The sequence below is a fragment of the Dama dama genome, chromosome 1 (genome assembly GCF_033118175.1).
Source record: "Dama dama isolate Ldn47 chromosome 1, ASM3311817v1, whole genome shotgun sequence".
Taxonomy (NCBI): Eukaryota; Metazoa; Chordata; class Mammalia; order Artiodactyla; family Cervidae; genus Dama; species Dama dama.
The window spans coordinates 51,925,367-51,948,157 of record NC_083681.1 but is presented as its reverse complement, the minus strand read 5'-3'; the positions used below and the strand labels follow the sequence as shown (position 1 = coordinate 51,948,157).

General features: G+C 53.3%; 1 protein-coding gene across 6 annotated transcripts; it reads right to left on the bottom strand.

The window, feature by feature from the left end:
• Positions 1-2,088: 2,088 nt before the first annotated feature.
• On the bottom strand, positions 2,089-17,279 carry P2RY2 (purinergic receptor P2Y2). 6 transcript variants are annotated; one of them, XM_061149867.1, is made up of 3 exons: positions 17,151-17,279; positions 8,547-8,823; positions 2,089-3,874 (listed from the first exon to the last, which is right to left on the bottom strand). In XM_061149867.1, the coding sequence occupies exon 3, from the start codon at positions 3,868-3,870 to the stop codon at positions 2,737-2,739; it is 1,134 nt and encodes a 377-aa protein (XP_061005850.1). In that variant the 5' UTR covers positions 3,871-3,874; positions 8,547-8,823; positions 17,151-17,279; the 3' UTR covers positions 2,089-2,736. The 6 variants fall into 6 exon arrangements, with proteins under 6 accessions (XP_061005850.1, XP_061005842.1, XP_061005831.1 ...); XM_061149859.1 differs by having other exon boundaries at positions 8,547-8,640; positions 17,151-17,243; XM_061149848.1 differs by lacking the exon at positions 17,151-17,279 and adding an exon at positions 16,923-17,059.
• Positions 17,280-22,791: the final 5,512 nt, after the last annotated feature.

Genomic DNA, 22,791 nt, shown 5'->3' with positions numbered 1-22,791 from the left:
GCCCCAGGTGCCCCAAGTCCCTGGCTTTAGCTCCCTAGCTCCGTCAGAGGTGGGAAGAGCTGGGGTGGTGGGGGTGATGGCAGGATTCCCACAGAGGCACTGACCTGCACTGCCAGGAGCGGAACAGCTGGGGCGGCCAAAGCCCCTGGCACACATCCAGGCGCCACGCTGACCTGCCGGGTGACCTTGGGCAAGGCCCCGCCCCTCTCTGGCCTTGAGTCTACAGCTGGGCTGACAGTCCCTGGGGGTCCATCAGGGGCTGCGCCCTGTCACAGCAGCCTTCCGGAGTCAACAGCCCCAGGAAGTGATGTCAGGCTGAGGAGGTGGTGAAAGGGCAGGGAGGCCCACAGAGTAAGAGGAGATATTTTGAGAGCAGACAGGTCCTTCCACGTCACTGCTGGACAATGGTCTGGGGCCGAGAGTGGAAAATCCTGCTCTTACTTAGGCTGAAAATAGTACAAGGCAACACGATCGGGAACCCACCCTCAAGGAGGGTGGCCTGCCCACTGAGCAGCAAGGCCCAATGTCCACAACAAGGGGCCAGGCAGTCTGACCAGGGCCCAGAGATGTGGCCCTGGGCCTGTCCATGGTTCCCTTAGGGTCTCCGTTCCCCACCCCCACCAGGGTTGGCCACAGGATTGGATGGTGAGTAAACTCCTCCTGTCCCCTAGGTCCTGTGTCCTTAGACATCTCCAGGCATTGGTTTCAAGGAAGGCTTCCTGAGGCTAAGCCATAGTGTGGTCTCCATGTGCTGCAGAGGCTAAGTCCTCAGTTCTTGGGGTCTCAGGACAGCTGCTGGAGGGGTAAGTGAGCAGGACATGAAAGGAGTGGGGACCAGGGGAACTTGGGCCCATGGGACACAGTCCCATCCCCAACTGCAGATACACATTCAAGGGCCCCCAAAGTCATGACATATAACTCCCTGCCTCTGGGTCTGAGCAGGGCTGAGGGAGTCAGAGCTCAGCATCAACACTCCTGGTCAGTAGAGCATCTCACCTGGGTAGAGACTCCTTATAAACTGAGATGGGGTTCAGCCTGAGCAGCAGCTGGTAGGAAAGAGATAGGCTCAGGCCTGCAAGAAAGGTTCAAGGACAGACTCTAAGAGATCATCACAAAGATAATCATAGGGATCCCGGATATATTAACAGAAGTATAGAACCTAGAATGCAGGAGGTGAGCATTCCACACTACTTTGGGCAAGTCACCCACATTACACAATACAGAGTAATGGTCTGGCTCATGGCTCATGACAGATCTCTGTCACACGGGGGAGCCCTGGAGCTAGACAGGGCAATCCTGAGGGTGCCGTTTTGACCAGGCAGAGTGGGAAGGGTGGAGAAGTCATTGGAGGTAGGTGGAGGTGGAGTGGGGAAAGCAGGCAGAGTGGGCCCATCAGGGAAAGGCTTTCCCAGAGGGAGAGAGAGATAATCCTTATTCTCGAAGTTAAAAGTGAGGTCCGTTTTGCCCTATTCCTGCCCAAGGGCTAGAGCTAGCTGGCACCTGCACTTTCATGTTCTTCTCTGATGAAGTAGTGTTCTTGGAAGTCCTGCCACTCCAAGAGGCTTTCCCTGATGCACAGTCCACAGCCCCAATCATTCATGTTACCCAGTGGTATGCTAGAGAAACTTGTACCTGCTCACAAGAGCCAAATGCTAAATTTTCAGGCATTTTGCAAGGAGGCTGACATTCCACTGGCAGTCTGAACCTGGCCCTGGTAGGATTATTTGTACCACAGCTATTGGCAGTGTTTACAAATCAGGGATTCCCCCCACCATCTCTGGACAGTCAGCTAAATGGTTTAACATTTATCAACACTTAATGGTTATTGCCATTAAATTCTACACTGGGGGGACCCTAAGGACGGGGACCCTCTGCAGCCAGCAAAATCAGGCAGAAAAGTCAGTTAACTTTAGAGTGGAGGATGTCTTGGGTGTATGGAGAGGCTATTCCTCATATGAGACCACCACTGAGGCAGCTGGTGGGAAGCCAGGCAGCAGAAGAGAGCAGGTTGGAGAAAGGACACCAGTGTGCATGGGGAGAGCTTCCCAGGCTGTAACCCCATCCTCCAACGATACAACAAGGCCTGGCTCCGCAGTAACACCTTTAGTATCAGTCCCAGCCTCCAGATGACATCAGTTTATGTCATCATAAACTGTTTGTGATGGGTTTATGACATCAGTTTCCAGACATACATCTCTTGGACTGAGGGTACTCCTCAGAGCCAAGCCCACGATGGCACTCAGACCACTCCGACTCATCATGGGAACCTCTGGCTCAGCCCTTACCCCTTACCAGGGTCCCCTGGTCAACTTGCGACCCCGCCCCTCCCAGGCAGCTCAGGCCCAGGCTTGGCTGTGTGACCTCGGGAAGTCGCTTTCCTCTCTGGGCCCATTTCTCTATTTGACTTGATGGGGCTGGAGCCCAGCCTAGGGACCCTGGCAGGCACAGCCAGGTATTTATGTGGGAGTCAGGCCAGGGCTGGCATTGTCCCTAAACTCTTTTCTTAAGATCTTACTCCCCACCCTGCACATACAAACGGTGACTAAGGGCGTGGGGACTGCCATGCTCTCTGGACCACAGAGAACAGACCGAGTCCCACTCAAATGACAGAGCGCTGGGGTCACAGCTCCCTTGACCATCCTGCCTGAGTCGCTGATGGTCCATATCTGGGGAGACTGTCCCCTTTGAACAAGTCTACAGCCCCATCTCATGTAAACTTGAACAGGGGTGCAGCGCCTACAGCCAGATGTCCTTAGTGTCAGCGCCACTACCAGCCAGCGAGGACTCTGTCCCCCTGGAGTTCTCACGGCCGGCCGAGTCTTCTGTCCTGACAGCGTCAGTTCCGTAGGACCTGTGCAGGCCCAGCCGGTGGCGAGCCTGGGTGGGAGGGGTGGGGTCTGTGGGTGGCTTGGCATCCCGGGCAAAGCGCACGAGCCTCTGCCCAGCCAGGAAGTACAGCACAGGGTCAAGGCAACTGTTGGCGCTGGCCAGCGGCCGGGTGACCTTGTAAGCCAGGTTGATGGCGTCAAGGGTGTGGCAGCTGAGGTCCAGCGAGCGGAAGGAGTAGTAGAGGGTGCGGGTGACGTGGAAAGGCAGGAAGCAGAGGACGAAGACAGTCAGCACAATGGCGATGGTGCGCACGGACTTGCGCTTGGCCCGCGGCAGGCCGCCGGTGGTCCCGTAGGCCGGCTTTAGCAGCCGCCGAGCCATGAGTACGTAACAGACCAGGATGACGGCGAAGGGCACCGCGAAGAGCAGGCTCAGCATGACGGAGCTGTAGGCCACGAAGTGGCCGAAGAGCTCGGGTGCCGAGGTGTCATGGCAGGTGATGCGGCTGCCGCGGGTGCTGGTGGTGACGAAGTACAGCACAGGGGCCTGGCAGGACAGCACCAGCACCCACACGGCGAACGCCACCCGGCGGGCGTAGCGGGCCCGGCCCCAGCGCAGCGAGTGCAGCGGCCGCAGGACGCCCAGGCACCGGTGCACACTGATGCACGTGAGGAACAGGATACTGCAGTAAAGGTTGGTGTAAAAGAGGAAGCGCACCAGCTTGCAGAGCACAGTGCTGAAGGGCCAGTTGTCGCCCTGGGCGTAGTAGTAGACCAGCAGGGGCAGGGAGGCGGCGTACAGCGCATCCGACACGGCCAGGTGGAACATGTACGTGGTGGAGGCGTTCCAGGTCTTGAGGCGGCACAGGAAGATGTAGAGTGCCGCGGCGTTGAGACACAGCCCGAGCACGCACACCACACCATAGGACACGGGCAGCAGCACGTACTTGAAGCTCTCGTTAAAGCGGCACTTGTAGTCCAGCTCATCCCCATCCCAGGTGCCATTGGTAGTGCCATTCCAGGTGTCCAGGCCTGTGGCCATGGCCCTGAAGGGAAGCAGGGATGGGGGTGGAGAGAACAACCATCAGGGTCATGGATGGCCGGGGGACCCACCAGGGAGACCTGATACACCCGTTTGACCCAGGCCATGAGGGACCCCAAGTGCCCACAGACACCTCAGTCAGGAACTGCCCAACCACATTCAAGGCTTTTATTGCATCTGATCTGCCTCTCTCTGTGGACACAGAGGGCCCAGAACCTTGGAACCCTGGGACCTTAAGAACAAATGAGATCCACGAATGTCAAGATCATGTAATTCTAACAATTTAAAACAGGGGTAGGCAAACTGAGGGACAAATCCAGCCCACCAGTCTGTTTTTGTAAATAAAGCATTATTGGAATATAGCCATGACCATCTGTTTACACAGCACTTAATAGTTGTGGCAAAGACCATATATTCCTCAAAGCCTAAAATACTTACCATGTTGCCTTAAAAAAAATTTTTTTTTTTTTTTTGGTGTTTGAGAACCTCAGGAATAGAGTTCCAGATCTAGGATTCTGACTAGGGCAGCTCATACTTTTCTGGAGGCATTAGGAATTTCTTTTGTTTGGCTTATCTTTCCACTCTCTGGGAGGCTCCCGCCCTGTGCCTAGTATTTTGGCATTTGAAGGAGCTTTGTAAGGGTTTCCCTCTTTAGTTATTCAGTCACCTCTCAGCAAATATTTTTTAGGGACTCCTATATTCTGGTACTTTCTGCATCTGTAAACAGCAATCCTGTTCCCTGGCCTCTGAGGCCACCAGATGGGGCAGTGACCTTCCTGAAGACTGCAGGCAAGTCTGGGGTGGAGATGGGAATGGGGGGAATGGGGAACTTCTGTGGGGCAAACTTAGCTTCCTCCAGACCTGCCCTGCTTCTCTCCACACATCGCCACCACCTTGACCTTCTCCTACCTTGTTCCCAGTGAGCATATAATGAAGCTATGGTGCCTGACCACCCAGACAGAGAGCACCTAGGGATCAGGATGCCACCTTACTCCTCTCCCCATCCCTCCAATGTGACCAAGAAGAGCTCTCTCAGACTATCCCAGTCTGGAGGGCAAAGATGTGTCCAAAGGTCTCAGAAGGCAGGCTGGAAGTCATAGCAGTAGTCCCAGGTGGGCAGGCTTGGAACACAAAGAGTATGTTTCTACGAGTGTGAAGAGGCAGGGGGAGCTGACATTATTGAAACCCCACTACTGCTATGTGTGCTTCATCAATATTGCCTCATTCTATCCTTACATCACGGTTCTGGGAGCCAGGTTATCATGCCCAGGTTTCTGATAGAAGTTGGGTCACAGATCATTCAAGGTAACTTGCCCAGGTCACAGCCTTCAGGTAGTGGACTCCCCAATTATAGGGCTGTGCAAGTGGCTCCCTGTGAGTGCAGAAGGGCTTGTGCCCTGTGTGTGGGTGTGTCTGGGAGGACAGAGAAGGCAGATGACGTGGGAGTTCTCCTCACCCTGAGAATCTGGGGCTGTATAATCCCTCCTATTTTGGAACCCCAGGATCCTGAGAGGCTGGGACTCAGATTCTGCAGGGCCAATGACATCCATTCCCTTAGACGCTGAGATTCCTGCCCAACCAGGTCTCCCAGAAGCAGCTCAGGGCCCATGAAGTTGCGATCAGGGCGGCTGAGGGACAATTGCCTCTTCAGCTTCCTTCTTCTCCCTTCCTTCCTTCCTAACTCTCCCTCCTCTAACTTCCCAGCCTGCTACTGTCAGCAAAGATGCAACTAGGAGATAGGGAGCCTGCCCTCATGACCTTGCTCCCATGGACACAGATTCCTCCCCAAGGAGCCAGGGGAGATACAGGATGAGAAGGTACATATGGGATCAGGGGCCACTGGCAGGGCCAAACTGCTAGGATCCCTCTTGACTCAGGAACCAGCATTAAAGCATTTCCTGCATCCCACCCAGCTCCTTGCAGCCCAATGTTACCTCCACCGTTGCTGCTGGAGCCCCTGTATCAGTCTCCCTGTCTCCAGCCTCAATCCCCTCCATCCAGAGGGATCTTTGGAAAAGAGAAAGTCATTCCCCTGCTGGAAACCCGTTGTGGCTCCTGTCTGATCTCAGGAGAAAACCCAGCTCCTCAGGCTGGTACCAGCAGATTGTAAAACCCAGCTTCTGTCACCATCCACATCCCCCGTGACCTGCCGTTTCCTGAATGCAGCCAGCACGTTTCCCCTCTCGGCTATGCTTCATGTTACTCCTTCAACCTTGAATCCCTGCATGCCCCTCGTCTCCATCTATTGAAATGACAACTCTTTGTCCTAATCCAGTGATTAGGAAGAAGCTAGCCTCTGGACCCAGGGCTGCCTTTGTCCCCTCACCTGTGAAATGAGGTGATCAACAGAAGCTATGTCACAGGCCTGCTATGAGGGTTAGGGGAGCAATTTGTGTAAAGCCTCTGGAGCCGCGCTTGGCACACGGTGGGCACACTGTGTGTTACAAGCTTTGAGACTCAGCTCAGCCGTGGCCTTCTCCTGACCTCTTTGGGAAGCCCTCTTAGGCCACGAGCGGAGGAGCGACAGAAGGTCCTGGAGGTTGTGGAGCAGGTGAGTGTGGGGGGCCAAGGGAGTGACACCAGGCCCATGCTGGGCCAGGCCTGGGGATCTCATGAGGGGAGAGGTCTGAGAGCTGTTTGGGAGGGAGTCTGGATGGAGGAGGGGCCAGGATGCCTCAGGCTCAGGGGTTGGGAGGGGAGGGAACTCCATGTCAGACACGGTAAGTGTGGTGTGCCCCAAAGGGGTGTCATGGGCTGTGGAGAAGGGTGAAGGCTGGGATCACCAGATCTGACGTACTGAGAGGTGGGTAGGGGTTGCTGGCTCACAGGAGCTGCAGAAGGAGCATGGAGGCCCAGGTGCAAGACTGAGGATCTATGGAGGGGCCACACTCCCGCTGGGGACACTGGTTTGGGGTGTCCAGCTCTGCCACAGAGCCCTAGGTGACATCAGGAATTTCCTGCCCTCCTGAGGGTCAGACCTCTCAGGTGCTGAATCCCCTGGCCTGGTAGCACTGTGGTGCCAACACTTCCCTCATGAGCTGCTGTGACCACTGGGCATGCTCAGGGCACCCCCCACCCCAGCCCCACCTCCACACTGCTGCTCTGCTCTGCCCCCATGCTGAGGCCTGGCAGGTCTCTCCTCAGAGTGAGGGTCAGGGCCTTCATCTTCCCTTCATGTCCACATCTCATGGCTGGTCACAGAGCTCCTTACTAATTACTCATGGTGGAGTCTCTGACACTGAAGGCAGGGGTGGAAACTTCCCTAAGTGGCTCATGAACCAAGGGAGCTGCCCTTTCCACCTGTTTTAAGACATCCTGGCCTCCACCCTCACAGGGCAGCTAGGGACTCTATCACCGCAGCCCCTGTCCAGACTGACCCCGCCTGCCCTCTCTCTCTACAGGCCAGCCCACCAGCTTGTGAGTACAACTTCCCTCCCCACCCTCTCTGACCGGCTCCTGCTTACAGAGCCAGCCAAGTCCCCAGTCCTCTCCCTCGGCCCTTTCTACCGCCTCTCCTGACCCCTGATGCCCTTAGGGCCTCACTCCCAGCTGCCCAGGACCAGCTCCCAGCTAACTCTTTTTCAAGAGCCCTGCCCTTCTCTGGACAGATCAGCTACCCCTCTGCGCCCAGTTCTGGCTGGCCCTGACCTCAAGAGCTCTGAGTGTGGTGGGAGCTGGGAGCCATGTGAGTGCCCTGACAGACTTCCCTGCCTCTGTCTCTCTGTGTCTTTCCACCTGGAAAGCTTTTCCTGACCCACTCACACTACACTCCACCCACCCCTCAAGACTCTTCTCAAATCTCATCTTATCTCCAAGGCTCTTTCCCTGTATCACTAGCCCCTCAGGGCATTCCTTACATCCTGCTGGGGATTTGTCCCTCCACCCTCTATCCCAACACAGGAACTCCTATCTGATTCTTTTCTCTGGCCCTGTCCTCCACCTAGAGGCCTCATCCAAAGCAGGCATGAATGAGAGAATGAATGAATGAATGAGTGAAGCAAGCACAAGAGGCTATGGGAGCCCAGAGGAGGCTAAGCTTTATGATACTGGTCTCCTTTCAGCGGACAATGACACTGAAGGATTTCCAGCTGCTGACCCTAGGTGGCCAGGGGTCACACCAGCTCTCCAGGGGCCCAGTCCACCTGAGGCCTGCTCCTGCCCCAGGCAGACCTCTGGACTGGCTCTTTTTCAAGGGCCCTGCCCTTCTCTGGACAGATCAGGGAAGTGCCAGAGGGAAGGAAACTGGACCCAGGCATTCTGAAGATGGGTCAGCTGTCTGATCCACGTTCCTCTATCTGACACCTCTCTGGCTCAGGTCATGGGATCAGGAGCTCCTGATTCTGGACTGCCACCCGCTTCACTTTGTAGGGACCAAGTCTGGGTTGAGCAGCTTCCCCTGCAGCATCCTCATTTCATTCCTCACCACATTCCTCAGCAGATACTGCCACAGGAGTTAGGCTACTTGTTTAAGGTCACACTGCCAGGTATTGGAAAAACTGGATTTGATACCCAGGGTTGTCTGGCTCTGAAGCCTGAATTCATCACAGCTTGGGATGAGGTAGCAGAGCATGGATCCCCTTGATTTACCCCCAGGTCAGTGTATACACATGCATGAGCCTGCCTGCCCCAACCTCCCAACTTCCCAGCCAGCGGACCCCACCCTCTCACGCCCATACCTGACCAGCCCCTGCTCTCGCTGTCAGGATGCTCAGCTCCAGCTCAGGTTCCTCACTCATGAATGCACAGGCCTGGACCGAGCTGCAGGGAGCTCTGTGGGAAACAGGAAAAACAGGTCCTCCAGCCTGGGGCCTCGCCCAGCTTCCAGCATTTCTCAGGGCAGGCAATGCTGTGGGCTCCAGAGACAGGGAGGTGGAGACAGCTGGGGCTCCGGGTCACAGGAAGTCAGCTAGGACGAGCCTTCCCCCAGGCTGCCTCCTCTGTGCCAGCCCTGGTCTGAAAGAGGCAGAAAGTGACCAGGAGTGCTTGTTCCGGTAGGCAGGAGTGCCCTCTGCCCACTCTTGCCCCTTAACTGTTCCCTTTTAGCTCACATGTTGTACAGGTGTTCCCAGACACCCCGTTTCACTGGAGGATGGCTCTGCCAGGGAAGGTCTCCTCCATATCCTACGGAGCTGAGCTGAGCTTCCAGTGGCCCCTCCCTCAGTCCCTGTCTGTGCTTCAGCCCCACAACAGGAAACACTCAATACCCTTGCTTTCCAGTATGCACTCAATGGTACTGTGGCCAACACAGTTTACCTCAAGCTGAGTCTCTATATGGAATACCCTTCCTCCCTCATCCCACCACTAATCATTCCTCCATAGGTGTGGTGTAAACACATGGGCACACACAGGCACGGACACACGTAGATACACAGAGATGCAGACACTCATATTCAGATGTACACACACACACACACAATGTCTCTCTCTCACACACAGAGTGTTTGACAGCTAGAACCTGGAACAGCCTTTAGAAATCACCTCTGCCAAACTCTCATTTGACAGAGGAGGAAACTAGGGCCCAAGGGCTCACAATCAGCCAGAGACAGAGCCAAGACCAGCACCCAGGTCAAGATTCTGGCCCTGGTTGTATGTCTTGCCCCTCCCACAGGGCAGGCACAGTGCTTCGGTGAGGGGATGGTGACTGGTGGAGAAATGCCTCTGTGTGGGCAGGTCCCAGTGTCCACCAGAACCTCAGACCCATCACAGAGAAAGAGAACATTCCTTTCCTTTTTATCCCGGGTTCACTTCCCTGCAATGGGGGAGCAGGGTCTGAGACAGCTGAAGCCAGGCCCCCAAGCCGGAAGCCCATGCAAGTGTGGGGAAAGTGGAGAGAGGAGGAGATGGGGAAACCACAGAAATAGGGCAGGGGGAGGGGACACCGGGAAAGGCCTCGGACCACGATTTTCCCAGGGCACCTTGCCCAGGAGTCTCAGGCTGACACGGGCCAGCGGGCTGGTAGTCGGGAGTCTAGTGATAAGGTGAAAGAGTTCTTCACCTTCTCACCTGCTCCACCTAGGGTCTCACCCAGTCTTCTCCTAAGGAGATGCCTTCACTGAAAAGACTAAGGTAGAACATCTTGCTTTCTCTGGACAGGTGGGAGATCCTAGTTCTGCTATGGGACTAGCTCCTAGTTCCCAGCTGTGGGACTCAGACAAGCCTCAGGTCCACAATTGAATTCCCATGGGATCATTCTGGCCTTGTTGGTTATTTATTTATTTTTGGTTGTGTTGGGTCTTCATTGCTGTATGCAGGCTTTCTCTAGTTGCAGCGAGTGGGGGCCACTCTTTATTGCACTGAGCAGGCTTCTCATTGCCGTGACTTCTTTGGTTGCAGAACACTGGCTCTTCGGTAGTTGCAGCACACAGGCTCAGTAGTTGTGGCACACAAACTTAGTTACCCCAAAGCACATGGAATCTTTCAGAACCAGGGATCGAACTTGTGTCCCCTGCATCGGGAGGCAGATTCTTAACTACTGGACCACCAGGAAAGTGCCCCGCTCCTGCTCTTTTGCTTGGTTGTGTCTTTTGACTTGACACCCACCAAGAGTCAAACCCAGTTTGAGGGTAAAATGACCACTACCTCCTAGATCCTCTCTTCCAGGAAGCTCCCACAGTTTTTAGTGTGAGGGAATTAGTTCTGATTAGTTCTCCACCAGAGGGAACACGTCTTACTGGCAAGGCCCAAGATCTACTCTTCCTGGTAGTTCCCCACTGTGAAGCAGCCATGATGTTACTGTACTCATTTTACAGTTAAAAGCAAACAAACAACAAAAAGACAAACCAACAAGGCCCAAAAGGTTAGCCCAAGATCTCACCCAAGGTCATCTATAAGTCAGGGGCAGAGCAAGCCTGGGATGCAGACTCACTACCTGCCCCCTGGACCTGGCTCTGCCTCTACCTGCCTCTACCCCTCACCCAACCTGGCTCTTCCTCTCCCCCTCACCCTGTCTTTCTCTCTGTGGCCCCAGGCTAGTGAGCCCAAAGCCAGGAAGAGTGGCTGGGGCAGTTCCCAAACTGGTTACAGATTTTTCAGGGTGGCTGGACAGCATTCTAGCTTCTCCACTCGGGTGGCTCTGGAATGTATTGCCTGCTTGCCACCCACCTGGCTGGCCCAGTCCAGTCCAGCAGGGGAAAGTGACCTGTCATCATGCTGGAAACTCCTGCCTTTGCAGGAGGTGAGGTGCTGTGAAGGGAAACAGAGGCCCTGGACCCAGAACTGCTGAGGGGCAGCGGAGGGCACTAGGCAGCGGGGAGATCCCAGTTCTTCCATTCCCAGCCATGAGACCCGGACAAGCCTCAGCTCCACAATCTAACTCCCAATTTCTTTGCAATCTAAGAACAGTACCTGCCTTGTAAGTCTGTCAAGATAACTAAAGGAGATGATTTAGACTTTGTGAAATAATTAAAAGAGTTATGATTTTAGCAGGTGAAGAAGGTGGGCAGGATGCGGGTATTCCAAGAAGATAATAGGGGCAGGAAACGCATGGTATTATGGGCAGAGGAGCAAGGTGACAGCCAGACTGACCACAGATCAAGGTTCTCACGCTGAAGGCCATCCTCAGAAGGGACAGCAACCTAGGCACCCCCAGCAAGATTTAGACCACACCACACCCCTTCACTCACTCACCCTTTACAGAGGCTGCCATATCTGCACCTCTGTCTGTGTGGGGCACTTGGGGACTCTGAGGTGGGTCAGACCCTTCCATGATCTTGAGCTCACAGTCAAGGTTGAGGGTGGAGGAGAAAGGACAGGGGAAGATCCAGAAATAGTCAATGACAACTTAGAGTGATCAGGGCTGAAGGAGACATGAGGGCCCCTAATGGAAAGGGGGTGTGGTCAGGGAAGGCTTCCTGGAGGAGAGGGCACCTGTTTTGGAAGATAGGTAGGAAATTAGGTGGGTGGAGAGAGAAGAGGAGCAAAGAGAGCAAAAACTGGGGTGGGTGATCACATAATGTTTTGGGAAACTGTCAGTTATCCCTATGGCTTGGGGCAGAGGGAGCGCATAGGGAGGGCAAGGCTGGGTTGGAGGACATGGAGGAGCTTTGGAGTCATCCTCTACCTTCTCCCAAATGTCCTCCCTGGGGCTGAAGGCCCGTAGGCACCCAGCTTTGCCTGGTATGCTTTCTGCATCACAAACACTGGGGCTGGTCTGGGGAAATATCTGAGGGGTAACCTCAGATGTCACCAGCAGGTGCTATTGTGGTGTGATGCCTCTCAGCCTCCTCTGTAGGCCCTCGGTCTCTGGAGCCCCTTATGGAGTCTCTCTCCCTCTTGGGAGTCCTCAGGATCCTGACTGTGGGGGCCACCCACTGTCGTTGAGCTCAGAATATCTGAGTGTGTGGGTCTCAGAGGTCAGCCAAGCTGGTTCTCCTGCCTTACAGATCAGGAAACTGAGACCACTTCCTTAAGTGGAAGGGCCTTATCCAGGTCTGGTGTTTGAATTATTTTCAGTGCGGGGTTAAGTTCCCCTCAGACAACCTCCAGGGCAAGACTCCAAACCAGCTGGCCCACCTCTGACACGATCCAGCCCAGTACAGAGCTACAGAGGTATGCTGCTGACCTGAAACAGCTCAGAACCACATGCAGTGGACCCCACCCTGATCCATCACACCCGAAGGCTTCCAGCCACACTTAAGAAGCAAGAACCCTGGGTTCATGTTCCAACTTGGAACATCCATGCTGTGCAGCCTTGGTCAAGTCAGTTCCCCTCTCTGAGTCTCAGGTTCTTCACTGATCAAACAGGGAGAATTACTGACACATAAGAGCTCTCAGGAACCCTCTGCTCAAGAACCAACTATAGCTCTCCATGGAGCAAGACCTTCTTTTTCTATTATACACCTACTTTCTTCTGGTCATTCACTTCGCCAACACTCACTGGCTCCTTCTCTGTGTCCAACCTGTGCTGGGTGATGTGGACAGAAAAAAAAAAGCAGATCCAGCCTGGCCTACTCCTACAACTGACCTCTAGGATGAATATAGAGGTGAGGAAGGCTCCCATAGTCAACCTCTGCGCATCAGGGCCCAACAGCTGGGAGAGGTCAGCCCTGAGAACACAGAAGTAGCCTAAGAAGAACATGTGGGTCAAAAGGTGCACCAGGGATTTCCTTAGTCGTCCAGTGGCTAAGACCCTGTGCGCCCAATGCAGTGGGCCCAGGTTTGATCCCTGATTAGGGAACTAATCCTTGGCCTTTCCTAGTAGCTCAGATGGTAAAGCATCTGCCTACAATGCAGGAGACCTGGGTTCAATCCCTGAGTTGAGAAGATCCCCTGGAGAAGGAAATGGCAATCCACTCCAGTATTCTTGCCTGGAGCATCCCGTGGACAGAGGAGCCTGGCAGGTCACAGTTCATGGGGTCGCAAAGAGTCGGACGTGACTGAGTGACAAAACATGCACATGCACAGGGAACTAGAGCCAGCATGACACAACTAAAGATCCTGCATGCCTCAACTCAGGTATGGAGCAGCCAAATAAAATTTCAAAAATAAACTTTAAAAATGGTGCACCACACAGACTCACAGAAGGAAGTCTGGGAAGAGGAAAGATTTCACCAGGAGCAACGCCACCTCCTGTCACCCAAATCAGCAAGGTTTCTCCAGCCCTGTGGACAGCCTGAACAGATACTATCTCAGCAGCAGCTGGGTAATCAGGCCACAGGCAAGAAATAAAGACATATTTTCAGGAAGGAATTCAAACTTCCCTTAGCCTGAAAAGTGGAGGACCTTGCCTCACCCAGATGGGGCTTCTGTCTTGAATGGGGAGGAAAAAGCTAGGGCAGGTGGGTGGGAATCCCTGCCGTCACCTTGGCTTTGTGACCTTGGGCAAGGTGTTCTCTGAGCGTCTACTTCCTCGTCTTCAAAATGGGGGTAATAATTTCTCCTTCACGGGGTTAAAATGAAAGTCGTTCAGTCGTGCCAAACTCTTTGCAATCCCATGGACTATACAGTCCATGGAATTCTCCAGGCCAGAATACTGGAATGGGTAGCCTCTCCGTTCTCTAGGGGATCTTCCCAACCCAGGGATCAAACCCAGGTCTCCCGCATTGCGGGCAGATTCTTTACCAGCTAAAACACAAGGGAAGCCCAAGAATATAGGATTGGGTAGCCTATCTCTTCTCCAGAGGATCTTCCCAACCCAGAAATTGAACCAAGGTCTCCTTCATTGCAGGCGGATTCTTTACCAACCGAACTATCATGGAACCCAGTATATTTCACAGGGTTGGTGGAAGGTAAATTAGGGACTTTTATAAAATGTTACTGGTAAGCTGTCTCTGCAGAGAGGGCACAGGGGGAGGAAAGCAGTCAATAGTTTAAATTCCAAAAACCAGCACCATCCCTAACTATTGCATTCATGTTCTAGTATTGTCACAATGCATTTAGGTCTATGAATATCACACGTCTCACCTGAACATTGCACTCTACACAGGAGAGAAAGCCCAGAGATAAACCCACACACCTATGGTCACCTAATCCATGACAAAGGAGGCAAGAATATACAATGGAGAAAAGACAGTTTCTTCAATAAGTGGTACTATGAAATCTGGACAGCTACATGTAAAAGAATGAAGTTAGAGCATTCCCAAAGACCATACACACACACAAAATAACTCAAAATGGATTAAAGAATTAAATGTAATGCAGAACACTCTTTGAAATAAATTACAGCAAGATCTTTTTTGACCGACCTCCTAGTAATGAAAATGAAAACAAAAATAAACAAATGGAACCTAATTAAACTTAAAAGCTTTTGCACAGCAAAGGAAACCATAAACAAGACAATATACAGAATGGGAGAAAATATTTGCAAATGAAGGAACTGACAAGGGATCAATCTCCAAAATATACAAGCAGCTCATGTAGCTCAATATTAAAAACCCAAACAACCCAATCAAAACATGGGTGGAAGAACTAAACAGACATTAGAAAAATGCGAATCAAAACTACAATAAGGTATCACCTCACACCTGTCAGAATGACCATCATTAAAAAAAAAAATCTATAAACAATAAATACTGAAGAAGGTGTGGGGAAAAGAGAATTCTGTTGCACTGTTGATGGGAATGTAAATTAATACAGCCACTATGGAGAACAGTATGGAGGTTCTTTACAAAAAACAAAAAATGAAACTACCATATGACCCAGCATTCCCACTACTGGGCATATACTCAAAGAAAATCAGTTCAAAAAGACACATGCACCCCAATGCTCATATACAAATTGCGGCTAGGAAGCAACCTAAATGTCCATCAATAGATGAATGGATGAAGAAGACATGGTATTTATATACAATAGAATATTACTCAGCCATAAAAAGGAACAAAATAGTGCCACTTGCATAGACAGATAGACCTAGAGACTGTCATACAGAATAAAGTAAGTGAGAAAGAGAAAAACAAATACTGTCTATTGAAGCTGTTCTGACCACGCCCTGATCACAAACCTTCCATGGCTCCCTATTTGCCTTCAGGATGCAATCCAAGTTCAAAACTTGCACACTCTGAGTCCTGTAGTGCTCAGGACACACTGTTAGGACAATCTGTGCCACCCATGCTGATGGCCTGACTGGTTTCCCCTTCCTTGGAATGATGTGGAGCACCACTGTAGACAGGCTTTCCCTGGGGAAGCTGGGGACAGGGGACAGGGCTGAGGGCTGCTGCTGTTCTCCCAGTTCAGCCCAGTGCTGTGCAGGATCCTGGCAACACAAAAATGAGTGAGATCCAGTTCCTGCCCTCAGGGGTTCGGAGACCTTGGGAATGAGAAGCAGGAGACAGAGACCTTAACAGTTCAAGGTAGAACTCGGGCTCTAGGACTGCAAGGGCCCAGAAGAGGCTCCAATCCAACCTGGCTAAATAAGGACGGCTTACCAGAGGAGGGGGCATCTGAGCTGGGTAGTTCTCCAACTGAGGAAGATGAGTAGGAGGGCATTTCAGGCAGTGAGCATAGACTATGGAATGGTCCAGAGGCAAGAAAGTGACTAGTATTCGCAGCAGATTACATGCATTTATGAGGATGGAAAGTCAGGCAGGAGAGGTGGCTGGAGAGGGTGGCAAGGACCAGCTCTCAGAGGCCTCGAGACCCAGGCCAAGGGACTCAGATATGATTCAGTGGAAGTTCTCTGAAAGTTTAGCCCAAGGAGCAAAATGACTGGGATTTGAGTTTCAGGAAGTTATCCCCCAGGATCTGATCTTCCTAACCTCAAAGAGTGAGCCTGCCCAAGAGGACACTGGTGTTGAGCATGACCCACACGACAGCTCCTGGATAGCCCTTAAGTTCCACATCACTGTTATTCCCCTTTTACAGATGAGGCTCAGAGAAGGGACATGCCTTGCTCAGGGTCACACGGTGTACAAGGCATGATGGAGGGAAGGTCTCTGGGTCTCCAGAGAGCTTGTAGGGGGCCCTATCTGCTCAAAGACGCTCTTTCCCAACCATTTCCACCAACAGACAGCTGAGACTTTATCTGGGCCCCACCCTGGCCCTCAAAAGCTCCCATTATTCCAGCCAGATCCAAAACAAAGTGGGCACTTCAGCTGTGAGCCCAGGGAAACTGAGGATGCGTACTGGAAGGAACAGCTGCCATCAGCCCGAGACCCCAGACTGCCATTTCTGGTCTGCAGCAGGGCCTGGCCCTTGGGTCTGGCTCCTGGGGGACCCTAAGCCTGACATTGCTAGCCCTCCTTAGGGAGGTGAGAGAGGGCACTGCCTTTCTCCAGGCTGACCCTTCCTACAGCAGCCCGCCAGATTAAAAGTCCCCAGACAGAGGCTTAACTGTCCTTCCAGGCCACTGCTCCGCGCGCCGCCCCCGCCCCCGCCCCCGCCCCCGTCCAGCCTCAGCTTTGCCGATGCCCAGGCGAGGCTGCCACCCAGGGTGCCCCTGGAGAGAGGGGGCTCGGGACCTCCAGGGTTGGCCTGTCTCTGGTTTAGGTCCCGCCGCGGGGGCGCCCATTCCGCAGCACAAACACAAACAAGTTCCACAGGTTCAGCCACCCGACTCCGCAGGGGCGCACGCTCTCACCCAGGGACACACACACACTTTCCCGAATACGCGCACTCACCGGGGGTATCAGTCCACATTCCCCGCGATCGAACTCCGGTGGAGCCCGAGCTCGACCGCGGACCCGCCGGAGCTCTCACAGGGGTTTGGAACCGTGCCTCCTCGGTCAGCCGCTCGCGCGCCGGTCTGCCTGCCCGGCGCCGGCCGAGTCACCACCCCGCGCGCACCCGGGCCAGCCCGCCCGCCGCCCTCTCTCCGCCTGCGGGTCCTGCCGGCGGCCCGCCCTCACCTCGCAGGGCTCTGGTCCTCACGCTGTGCCCCGACCTGGCTCCCAAGTGCTCGCGCCACCGCGGGGACACACGTGCCCGAGAGCCTCGCCCGCCCCGCCCAGCTCCCCACCCCTCCGGGTCAGGCCGGGGGCGGGCCGGACTCCGGACAGACCCAGGCACTGCCGCCACCGCCACCTCCTGCCGGGGACAGACACTCCGCTACCCGCTAGGGAACACTGCAGGGCCATAGGGCGCTGCCCGGGAAGGGACGGGCGGCGACTGCCCTACCGCCTGGGGACCGAGGCTCCCTGGCCTTCCTCACTAGAGTGATGAAAGGCTTTCAGAAACTTTGCCAAAGTTTTGCAAAGTTCAGTGTCTCTGTGACCGCTGTCACTGCCCACCGCGAGGGCTTCCAGAGAACCTGTGCAGGGGGGACCTTGCTCAGAGCACTGGCCTCCCATTGCCCGTGGGGAGGAAATGTGGGTGCTCAGGGTCCTGACCCAGTTCTGGCAAGGAGAGTGAAGGGGGCCTCTTGTGCTCTGTCTGTGCTTAATCTCAGCCAGAAAGAGTCAATAGAAATTCCTTAAGAACAGGCTTTTTTTGGTCTGTCATCTTGAGCTACTTCCCTTGAGCTGCCTCTTCAGACTTCTCCGGCCACATTACTCTCTTCTCTGCCCTCCACCCCATTCGGATGGCTCCTGTAGCCAGGGCCCCTAGCCTGTTCCTTCCCTGAACTGTGAGCTCCAGGAGACCAAGGACCAGTCTGTCTGTCTTCTTTCTCCTGGTCCCAGAGGCCCCAGGAGTTGCTCAATACTTATTGGAATGCTTGAATGAATGAGTGAAAATGACCAGCACCCCCTTATTCTGGTCTAGGCTTCGAGAGTGCAGGCTGACTCAGCTTCAGCACTGACTCTGGGAGACTAAGACCTTGATCCAAGTCCAGCCCTTTCGAGGCTTCCTTTTCTGTGAAATAGAGGTGATCACAGTCACCCGTCCACCAGTCAGTGTTGTTCTGTGTGGGGCTCTGGACAGTCAGTGTCTGGACAAGTGCACAGAAGGTCTGTTTCTGTGGCTGGGGAGCTTGCCCAGGGCCCTGGGGCCTTGGGTCCTGCTAGGCCCCACATCAGCTGACTGGGCCTGGCTGTGGTCTTGCCAGGAGCAGGAACAGGGTGGACACACAGCTCTCTGTGACTGGGCTGCCTCAGCAGTGCCCTAGGGACCTTCACCCAGGAGACACAAAGGCTCCTTGTCCAGCCTCCTCCATCTATTGTCCGAGTGGATCCATACAGCTTCTAAGGGGCTAGGAATCCCTGGGGCCCCTCCTTGAGGAGTCCAGGCCTTGGGGGTCTCATTGTGGGGAAAGCCCCCTGGACACTGGAGACCTCAGCCAACCCTCTTCTCTCCTCTCCCATCAGATGCCTATTGTAAATGCTATTTTGGCCCAGAGAAAAATTCCTTTGGTATCAGTATGAGGACCCAGGGCTCTGCCTCAGGTTCCACCTTACTGGAGGGTGGCCAGCCCGGGGCTCTGCTTCTGCTCTGGTTCAACTTGCTCACTTACAGCAGAAAAACCTGCATCCCTGAGACCCGCAATGTCTGAGCTACCACAACAGGTAACTTGGTCCTGAGGCACAGACGAAAGGGATTTGCCCTCGAACCCCACAACCTGGAGCTCAGGTCCCCTTCTTGCCTCACCTCCTTTGGAGCATCTCTGAGCCTGTTTCCTCTTCTGCAAAGTGGCAGTAATGATTCCTTTCTCAGTGGCCCTTCTGAGGTTCTTGTTTCAGGGTTTTGCCCATCATCCCCAGTCGCCTAGGTTTGAAGGGTTAGGATGTCCTTCTGTTGAGGGGCTGGAAGTCAAGGTCTCCTGATATCTTCCCCTGACCCTCTCCTCACTGGGCTTTGGAGATCATCAAGTCCACCAGCTTCCAAATCCCCCAGCTAAGTCTCCTCTACATAGGGCGGCCTAAGGAGCTGCCATCCCTCTTCAACCTGAGCTCCTTTGCTTTTATCTTTGTATTTACTTACATTTCCTTGTAAGAGTTTGATGAACCATTGATCCAGCCGGGAACTGAGGCCCTGTGAGTTCCATAACACGCCCTACCCAAGTCCCCATTATGAATGGGTGAAGAAAGAGCATGGAGGGAGCCTTTCTGTAACCACGCAGCCAAGGCAGGCTAATGGAGAAGGCCCAGACACGTCATGGTCCCCATGAGGAGAGGGAACCAGGAGAGGAGGTGGGGAGCAGGGTTCCATTAGCAGCAGCAGGTTAGGATGGGGATGGCAAACCCAACAGCACTTCTCCCCAGGCATTAGGAGGCTTCCTGCATCTCCAACTCTGAGGAGGCATTTGGCTCTCTCAAGCCTTCTCATCTTCCCTCTCTGACTGCTCTCATCTCCCCTGAGGAAGCCCGCTCTGAGGATCTCTGCTGGAGCTGGAGCCCCTGCCCTGGCTCAGGCCTTGTTGCTCAGCTGGGATGTGATACCTCCAAGCCCTCCTTCACAGGCTAGGGTGGTGACTCTGTTACCCCTCCTAGCCTTGCCTGCCTTACACCCTCTGGTGTCCCCACCACCCTCATGATAAAGCCTGGCTCTGCAGCCTGCCAGGCCAGGGCCTTCCTCCCCCTACCTCACCTCCTGCCTCTGCTCCAGCCATGCTGCTGCACTGGGCCATCTCTTGTCTCCTGCCTGGCACTTGCTGCTCCCTCTGCCTGCAATGCCCCTTGATGCTTCTCCACCCTTGACCCTTTCTCCTGTCTCCCCACCATCACTCCTCTTAAGTCCCAGCCCAGGTGCCACACCAGGTCCCTCTGTCACACCACTTGTCACAATCTGATTACTGTCGATATCTATCTCCCCCTCTTATGGGGATCTTTTTGAGGGCAGGGCTAGAGTTCATCTTGTTCACAGTTAAATGTCCAGCACCTAGCACTGTCCCTGTCACCTGGACAGCCTCCATGGATATTTGTTATGTAAGTGAATAAGAACTCTACCAATCACATTCTTGTGCTAGTCATTGTCTGAAAATATCTCATTTAATCTTCACCAGCACCTAAGAGGTAGATCATTATCACTTTACATAAAGAGAAATTGCAGTTCAGAAATCAGAAGTGAATGTCTAAATCACATAGTGAGTCTGCAGTAGGTCCCCTGGCCCTGAAACTGCAAGGCAGGGAGGAAGGCTGTGTGGCATTCCCAGAGTGATGGCTGAGCCATGGTGTTGGCACCCGCACTGCGACTCCAGTTACACAGGGCTGGACTGGCTCCAGAAGGCTTGTCTTGCTTGCTCTCTGGACTGCTTCATCGGCCTGGACCATCCCCTGCCTCCCTCACCAACCGGGAACTGTGCTCCTCAGATTTCCCCAGCAGGGGCCAGGCCTCCGATGTCAAATGCAGCCTGGAAGCTCTGGCTGTTGATGTGCCAGGATGCAAGCACCCAGGGGAGGCAGCCCAGGAGGCAGGAAGCCTGGTCCAGGCCAAAGCAAGCCTCTGTTCTACCTCCCTGCCAGCAGGATAGGCTACATAATTTGAGGGATCCATGGCAAAATGAAAAATGCATGCCCCTTGTTCCAAAACTAGTAAGACTCTCAAGATGGTATAGCAGAGCATTAAATCAAGTATGGGGACCTTCAAAGCATGAGTCGCACACCTATGAAGCCAGCCCTATCCCCGGGCCTTGGTTTCTTCATCTGTCTAACAGGTGAATGATGGCCACCTGGTCAGGCAGTGGTGAGGATGAGGTGGGAGATATAAGTAGGAGGTTCAGTGAACAGAATGAGGTTGGGTAGGGGTCTGTGTGGACACCATGTGTTGTTCACCTCTCAGCACTAGATAGCAGACTAATTCTCATCAGGAGTTCGATTCCTTACACAGCTCCTTTTCATGAGCTAAAAACTAAGGTTCAGGCAAAATGATTTGGTCAGGTTCACACACAGATTCAGTACAGGAAGCCAAGATCAGATTCCTGGCCAGTCTCTCTGCAAAACGGGTGCTTTCTGTAACACAGGAGAGGGGTGGTTGGGAAGAGGGAGGGAGGGTGCTGCTCAGGACAAAGAGGGCCACTGTGCAGACACAAAGACCTGACCACAGAGGCCCCTGCGGGGGCTGGGTCCAATGAGTGGATAGAAAAGCCTCATGGTGACTGGGGAGCTGCTGGGAGCTGCCTCCCAGCCTCTCCCTGGCCCTGCATGGGGGAGGTAGCATGCAGAAACCAAGAAACAGGTCCAGGAGGAGAAAACAGACTCACAGCCAGACGCTTTACCCAGGCCCAGGCCCAGGCCCCCAGAGCTAACCACCCTGGCTCTCCCCAGCTTCTCCTGGGCAGCCTGCCAGCTTCAGGAATTCCCCACCCCCCGCCCTGCATACCACCCACCACCTTGCTTCCTGGGGCATCACTGAGAGTAGGGCTTAGTTAGGTAGCTGACCATCCAACATTTCCAAGCTCACAATCCTGCTCAGAAACTTTTGGCTACTGTCTATCACCCACAGAGGAAGGAAGCATAAGCCCTGCCCCGTGACCTGCCCCGTTTACCAATCCACACTGCCCTGTCCCCATGCTCTATCAACCTTCCTCAGCCTAGTCATATGGGACATGCCACAGTTCTCCAAACCACTCAATCCTTTCACACACCCCCGCATTTGCTCGTGCTCTTCCTTCTTCCTGCAGAGCTCGAGCCCCATGCTCATTGCTGGCTGAAATCCTTTCTCCTTCACTGGCTAGTTCAGGGTCCCTGTACCAGGCAGCTTTCCTCAACCCCCCATAGTTGGATTTAACCTCCAGTCTGCCCCCAAGGTTGGATTCACCCATTCTCTTGCAGAGCTTATCCCAGTCTGGCTTGAGCTGTAGTTTGGATCTTCAAAGCCTGCCTGGAGGGGAAGACATTTGAGCTGGGCCTTAAAGGGCAGGTGGACTTGACTGGTGGACAGCAATGGTAAGCAATGAATAAGAGCTCTCAGAACCAGCGTTCTCTCAAACATTTTATATAAATATAAATATTTATATTCATTTTATATAAATCAATCCAAACCACTCTTTTGGTTTGGATAGCAAGGGGTCCATAGTTCAGAATGTGCTTGGTTGCTCAGTTGTGTCCGACTCTTTGCGACCCCATAGATTATAGCCCACCAGGTTCCTCTGTCCATGGGGATTCTCTAGGCAAGAACACTGGAGTGGGTTGCCATTTCCTTCTCCAAGAGTTCAGAATGGCAGGAGATGAACGTGGGGTCCCATATCAAAGGGTAAGATAAATTGCAACCATCAAGTCATGACAGGTTTTATATGACATACTACAGACTGTTTGCTCATTTAAAATGCACCTGAATGTATTTCTCAGTACTATGGTTTACAGACTAACTCTGCTTTTATCTTTATTGTTTTCTTCCCTTTAACGACCTTGGGATAGCTTTTCTGTTCGTTTTCTACAAGCTTACTCAAGTGAATGCCTGTTTTGTTTATTATCATTCTTTTTAAATAACAGAAACATATAAAGCTATGTTTTCCCACTGAATTGGGAAAATGCAGTTTTGCTGTACATTGTACATTTTGATATGTAAAGTTGCCTTTATCATTGTTTTAAAATAGTTGGTAATTGAATTTTTAATTTTCTCTTTGACCCAATAAGAGTCTTTTTAGGAGAATATTTAGACTTAGGAGTTGTTTCT

Coding starts and splice junctions, on each gene's coding strand:
- P2RY2 (XM_061149867.1), bottom strand. CDS start 3,870: ATGGCCACAGGCCTGGACACCTGGAATGGCACTACCAATGGCACCTGG.